At 35.6% G+C, this 7,442-nt stretch overlaps 1 protein-coding gene across 3 annotated transcripts in view; it reads right to left on the bottom strand.

The window, feature by feature from the left end:
* Window positions 1-4,896: 4,896 nt before the first annotated feature.
* Window positions 4,897-7,442, bottom strand: part of KATNBL1 (katanin regulatory subunit B1 like 1) — a 30,426-nt gene continuing 27,880 nt past the window's right edge. For all 3 annotated transcript variants that reach the window (XM_019551911.1, XM_019551913.1, XM_019551912.1), the window contains one exon: window positions 4,897-7,252. In XM_019551911.1, the coding sequence (XP_019407456.1) occupies window positions 7,220-7,252 (33 nt within the window). In that variant the 3' untranslated portion in view covers window positions 4,897-7,219. The remainder of the gene's footprint in view (window positions 7,253-7,442) is intronic.

The raw sequence follows: 7,442 nt of genomic DNA, 5'->3' as shown, positions 1-7,442 counted from the left end.
TCAGAAAACTGGGAGATTAAGGTAGTTATTTTTTAAATGATTTTTTATACATTTAGCCTCTCTGACTACATGGGTTCATAAGAAAAGGATGGGGAGTTTATGAACTGGGGAATACTAACCTGTCTGGCTCTAAGCAAGAAAGGTTTACTTCTGTCAGAACTAAACCTGGGCCAAAAGGGGATTCTAAACCAGGAGTCTTCAGGAATAAAGGATGGTAGAGTAGGCAGTTACAACTGGAGATGTCTGAGAAAAAATACATAGCATTTTCTATATCTGTCACTCATATCTCAGGAAAACCATTCCAGCTGAGTGGAACTTCCCAAGTACTTTTAAGATAAAAAGAGTAGGTGAGGGGAAAGGGGACTGTATAGGTTTTTTGTTGGTTTATCACCTATCCTTGTTTACGTACCTTCAGTTACATCTGTTCCAATAAACCTTTTGAGCCCCTTTAAGATAGATCATGGAGTTCTTGCAAGTGTTCAGTTCAGTTGGATGCGTTTTATTAACCAAGCTGGGAAATAGAAGCTGCAGCCTACAGCAGCAGGCCCAAGCTTTCCCATCCACAACCGATGAAGGAAACTAAGCATGTATTTACCTTATAACAATGAAAATAACTTTGATTTCACAGTCAAGAAACTTGTTAGCACAGCCAGACTTGTTGTTCCTGAATGCTACTGAAGTCTCCTTGGTCTTTTTGGGAGAAATATCAAGATTAGTACAAATACTTAAACCATGGTGGCTTCAAGCTATTGAGTGAACTGCCTCTTTCTTATGGATAAGCCAAAGGCCTTAAAGCATGTACATCTCCAGAGAAAATTGTGATCCAAGCCTGTTAAGAATGCTTTGGCATAAACTATCAGCAAACCTGTAAGTGTTTTTATTATTCGTTGTAGGCTCCTCTTCCTAGTACTAGTTGAGAGTCTTCCTTTGGTGTCTTTTCACAGATAAGTTATAAACTCTCTTCTCACCCACGCTGCTCTTCAGGTTTAAACCAGTTTCTGATCACTTAAACTGGTGTGTGTTACTTCTGTCCCTAGGTGGGTAGAAATCCAGTCCACATCCTGGTAAGGTGACTTAAAATAAAATAGGAAGGTATATGGGTTTTAAAAAGGCTGTACTCACGCAGTACAAAACCTCCTCCAAATGGAGTAGTCCATTTGCACTTAAGTAACACCTACAATTTACTGAAAGTGCTAAAGATTTCCTCTATTCCATATTTTAACTGGATTACTTTGCAATGTTGACAATGCTTTGGACAGTTTGGCAGATTTCTTGTGCATTTTAAAAACCAACAAAACTTGGCAAGTGTGATATACAGTACAGTCGCAACTTATGCATATTTAACTTATGTGAATGCAGCTTTATGCACTCAGCTGCTGGGGCTGGGTGCCAGCCGGGGCATGGCGTATAGCACAGTGCTGTGCAGCACCATGTGGTATTGCCTACATGCACCTGCACAGCTGGGGGGGCTCACGCTCAGCTGGCCGCCTTGTCTGGGCCTGGGGGCAGCAGCAGCTTGGCACCAAGCCCGGAGATTTCAGCTATACATGCTGACCTTGGAATGTAACCCCCGCGTAAGTTGTGATTGTATTGTAAACCATTATAAAACTGAGTAAATTAAATTGACTGTGCCTTTTGAGCTTTATTGAAATTACACGAGATTTAAAAATCACGTAAGTATTTTAAACAAGCGTTGGGGTGTGTTATAGCATTATCTTGATTTTTTTTTTCAGCTTTAGTTATTACAATCTGCATGGGTATTGTGTATCTTAGTATTTCAAGTTAAAGTACCCTAACAGATCTTGAACATGAAAAAAATTATGATTTCAGTAAAATTCAGTGTTTTTGCTATGCACAAAAATTCATGTAGACATCTGTAAAGAGGGTGAGCAAGTTAACTACACCATATTATAGAAAAGTCAGAGGCCTATTTGCAGAAATACCTACATCAGGTTTATGATGCACTGTTTTTACAGTCATTACTTTGGGTACCATGTTTTCATTCAAAAAATCTGCAGTGGTAAAAGATTATACAGATGTCATACTTATGCAAAATCAATAAATAAATTTTAGATAGGGGCCCATTTACATTATAGCTTCCTTACTCGTTATTGGTTTGACTGAACTATTAAAATGAATTTAAAAAAAAATTCTAGAATAGACAGGGAGACTTGTACTGATCAAAACAGTCAAGGTGATCTGTTTGCATAAAAAGGTGTACCACATACTTGACAGCTACATACGCTACTGCTACACTAGGTCAAATGTTTAAAAATAGCCTTTGAAAAATACCAATCCACTTTGAAAACGATGAGATTTTATTTTTAACACATTTTACAAACATTAACTATCTTAAAAATATAAGCATACACGCTAGGAAGGCAGCCAGTAGCATTGTATGTTTTTTACACGGGAAGAGAAGGCTAAGATTCAAGATATTGCTCAAGGCCATAAGCAAGACACCATCAGAGTCTGGACTGGAACTCAACTGTGGTTTTGTGCTTCCTTAAGACCTTCCCCTGTTAAGAAAGTAAGCCCTATACAGACTTTCAAAAGTTTAAGTGGGCATTCATGATTTGCATGTTTTTACACAAATATTTATATAATGACACTGAACTCTTACTGGAAATGTATTACTAATGTAGTACATGGTATTTAAAGCTTTCCAGCATTTGGTTTCTTCCATTTTTGTATTTTTTAGCAACAGAAAAAACAGGCAAATGTCTTTAGATTATATGGCTATTAACTATTATATGGAGATTGAATCCCATGATTACCTCTTCTCATACATTAGACTGGACATTCAAAGTCACAGGGACTATTTTTGCATAATTCATTGTTTAAAATGAAAGTACACCATGAGCATTAGCAAAGCATTCCTGTGCTGCTCTACCAATTTAAGTTTCAGCTGTGGGTAAAAGAAACTTCTTTTAAGTGCAAGAGGGTAATGTGTAGTTTTAGTCTCCATGGCCTTTCAGGCCCCGGGCTCTGTGGAATCTGCTGAATAAGGCTGTCAATAAATAGTTTTTATAATTGGGATCACTAACAAAAAAAAAAGATGGCAACAAGCAAGTCTTTTTACACACACTAAACAGACATTTCATATGGCAAGTAATTCAGGGTGGATTTTAAAAGTTTAAAATGAATTGTTTTGGGGTTGGGGTTTTTTTGGTATTCTCTCATGTATTAATTACGTTTAAACAAAAAGAGTGCTAGCTGGTTAGCTGGACCCTGCATTTAGAACTCAGAAGAATAGTCCAGAAACAAAAACACCTGAGCTACAATTTGATTATATTACATATGCCACTTATGGGATGCATAAAGCAACACAGCATTTCTAGTCTGTAAACTCAGTAAAAGAAAAAAGCATCTACTGCCAGTATGAGAAGAGTAATGCAGAAGACTCTCTTTCTTGTGGAATGGGAAAGGGCAGAGGAGAAAAGAAAACCTAGATAGCATACTATCTAGTCCAAGCTCCCAAACACACACACTTCACCTATTTTATTTTTTTTATTACAAGACAGAATAAAAATTGAAACGTTAGGAAAATTCACACTACAAGATTTATCTTAGATGTAAGAGTTTTCAGCTTCCAGAAGTGAATTACAATTGCTGTTCTTTAGGAAAAAATATGCTCTCTTGGTTCCTTCAAATAGAATCATATCAGCTTAAAAACAAGGATTGTTTGCGCTCAACTTAAGAGATTGAGATTGGGAAAAGCTAAACAATTAAGCAAGGTATCAGAATTACTAAAACATGGATACCGATAGTATCAATTCACATTGGTTCTTTGAGACCAGTTCAAAATTTGCTCGGGGCTGTATAGGAGTTGGGGCAAGCCCTAGTCTGCAACTCCTGTCAAAACTCTTTTAATAGTATAGCCTCAGGTACTTTCTGCAAGTACTGAAGTAAAAACAAACAAATATTCTCCAACATAGCATCTTGTATTTTTCAAAAGACAAGAATTTCATCTTCAGTGGTATAATAAAGAACGCTGCTGTGTAACAGCCTCCATTCTCAAGTAGATACATGCTTCAATATCACAACAAAGCGAACAAAAATAAGCCTTCAAGTTTAAAACTGAATTCATTGCTTTCCAAATTTCTCCCCCCTCAATGTAACTTAGTGAAAGTTAACTTTTTGTAGGGTCAGAAGTTTAACAGAGGTACGCTCAATATTGCCTTCCATCTGAATTTAATCTTTAGTAACTATGATCTGATTAAAGTACTGTACGAGGAAAAAAAGAAATTGTCAGCATTGACAGAAGCCATTCAGTTGATCAGCAAGTGGCAGTACAGGTATAGGCAAAAGGTTGTTTTTAAAACAATCCCCCCCCCCCCAAACTGGAGAAAGCCACCACTTCCCTTGGAAGCCCATTCCATATCTTGGCAGCCCTTACCATAAAGAATTTCTTCCTTATGTCCAATCTAAATCTTCTCTCCTACAGTTTGTGGCCATTATTTCTGGTAACTCTGAGGGGCGCCCTGGTAAACAGTGTCCCCTATTCCCTGCTGACCCCCCAATGAGTTTGTAGGCAGCCACAAGATCGCCTCGGCCTTCTCTTGCAGAGGCTGAAGAGAATTTACATCTCGTACGTAGTTTAGTAGCTGCCTAAAATAAGTACAAATCAGGAGATACGCCCATTCAAATAAGGCACGCATGCTAGACATTTTTAATACTGTATTCTTATTCAGCTTGCTAAAATAGAATTTTTTGGTGGAAAAGATCCATATTATTTACAAGTCAGCTTTACTTTTGCTTCTAGACCATAATGTATTTGGCACACTGGATTAAAGAGGTGCATTTCATTTGAAATTGCAGTAGTTATTTCATTTAGCCTCAGGACACCTTCCTTTTTTTTTTTTAAAAAAAAACAAAAACAAAAAAACAAAAAACAAACGACAAGAAATGTTTCCCTCCACCAAAACATAAACGAAAAGATATGACTTTCCTTCTTTACCTTTCAAAAGCATTTTTAAAAGATCTAGTAATCATAAGTCAAATTCAAAAGAAAGGAAATTTAGATGGTCATCTTTCTGTATCATGAAGGATCACTATACAGGACAGAAACATCTCTGCTTTAAATTTCCTTTATGGTACTGGTTCCACAAATCCACTTACTATGCTGGAAAGAAGAAATTCCATTTCAAACTTAGTGCATTACTAGGGAGACATCTTTTAAAAAAAAAGGCAGATACCCATCCTTAGTTCTCCCAGTAGAAGGTGAAGTTTGATTCAAGTTTACTGTAGCTTAAAGAACTAAAAAGGTTATCTAAAATTATAAAAAACTATCAGGTGAAAAAAATCCAGCTAGGTTGAACTCTTGAAATGATTTCTCTCATAGAAACAAGATTGCAGGAAAACATAAAAACTTCCAAATTATCTGAAGTACCCTGTTTAATATCCTTAAAGATTGTCCTGAAGCAATAACAGCTTTGGAAACTATCAAATTTCTTATTCCTTGGACAGAAGGCATTGTTGAGATGTTCATACTCCTTTCACAAGGTAGGGGATAGTCAACTATACAAAATGTAAGCACCAAATTCTGAAGATATTTCTTCCTAGTTAACCCTTAGAAGTTAGCATTCATGACATGTAAACTCAAGGAAACTTAGACTCCCCGCATAGTGAATCTACAATATAGATGTTTCAGAGACACCCCTATATAGAAAGAGCAGGCATGAAATCTTTTTCCTGTGGAGGTGCAGTGGAATATATGAAGCTACAATAACTATAATAGTTAATTTTAAGTGTGAAAAAAGTTCTATAATCATCTTTGTTTTGCATCGATACAATTGCTTGGTAGGTGCATGTTCCATCTTTCAGTTTGTTTTAAGTGCACAGCTGGCACCTGTAGAATTTTATCTGGAAAAACCAATTTTCATTGGTTACAGAATAAAGACAGTGGTTAGCCTAAAAAAACCAAACAAAAAAACCCAGATTTTTTCCACAGTAGGTAAGCTGTAATAGGCAAACTAAAAATGACATCAGTAAGACAAGACAGCTATGAACTGTTCTGATTTTGTTTTCATTGTGGTTCCCTTTGGATTTAAAAAAGGTAGCATAAATTTGCCAAAATTCAAAATCAGGAAAACTAAATAGTTTTGAAAACTATTTATCAACTTTTTTAAAAGAGGAGGTAGCATATAAAATGTTGTTATATCTGAAAAATACGGCTTATTCTGGTTGTAAACATTTCTAGAGTAGTAGATATAAATATCTGTAATAAAAAGTAGTGTGGAAGAGGTTGTTCTAGAAATAAAGAGGTAAGGTTTTCTGAGCTTAAAGAAAAAACATACATAAATTTAGGTTATTTACTTAGCTGCACATAATTTAAATGATACAGAACTGGAGATTATCATATTAGAAATAGACACGTAATAAAAAGAGTGTTTGGTGAATGTATACACCCATTTGCAGAAGTTTGCAATAAGCATTTGTATAGGCTTAAATTCATATATTTTTAGTTATGTCACACATGAGATGAGTCTCTTAACATCAGACATGGTGGAAACATCCACTTAGTCAATGTGCAAAAAGTTTCACAAATTGAGTTCTGCATGATGCAAAACCCCGATTTTTATAGCAGTGTTCAATATGTCTTTATCTGTTGATTATAATAGATTAGTATTTCAATACCTCAAGCATTTTTTAAAAACACTAGTAGTAATTAAGGCATCTTGTTGTATACAGTTTCTCAATAGTGCAAACAAAAACATCTTTAATATTTTGATTAAAATAAGATAGTAAATAAACATTTCTCAATGTAACTTGAAAATAATAGCACATATACATCTCTTGTGAAACAGATAAAAAGCCATTATGGTGATCGGTTTTGTTGGTTCCTTATAACTGGTTCTATAGTTGTCTTCATGATAGTACAATTTATATTCTTTTATGCAATATTTTAGTAAAATACAGTAGCACTTAAACAACTTTACTGAGTAACTGGACAAATCCCAAATGCAGCAAAGGCATACAGTCTTCATAGTGCACTTTCACCTCACTGAAGTAAAAGTTGCTCCTGTTACACATTTTTCCACTTCAATGTGAAGTAGATTGTTAGGATTTTGTTAGTGGTTTCATTAAACGGTTTTGAAGATCCAGTCCTCTTCTGTCAACAGTTCTCAGAAGAGAAGTCTTTTGGAAACAATATAAATTCCAGAGATATTCTAAGGGATTATTTAGCCAAATACGCACACCTCATTCTCCAAACATCTCAGTGTAGTTGTAATAAATAAGCATCTACATCCTAGGAGAAGAAAGACTGGTATTAATTTAAAAAACACGAAATGGAGAATACCATATATATCCTACTGTATGCAACTGTTTCAGAGCACATTAGAAAGTAAGATCTGAAAACAAAACAAAGCAAAACAAAACAACCCTTCTCCCCAGTTCAAGACCACTCCCTGTAGACATGATTCTTGTGCTGGGGGGAG

Source organism: Crocodylus porosus, unplaced genomic scaffold, assembly GCF_001723895.1.
Source record: "Crocodylus porosus isolate Cpor-Errol unplaced genomic scaffold, CroPor_comp1, whole genome shotgun sequence".
In the NCBI taxonomy this organism is placed as follows: Eukaryota; Metazoa; Chordata; order Crocodylia; family Crocodylidae; genus Crocodylus; species Crocodylus porosus.
This window is presented reverse-complemented; position numbering and strand designations above follow the sequence as displayed.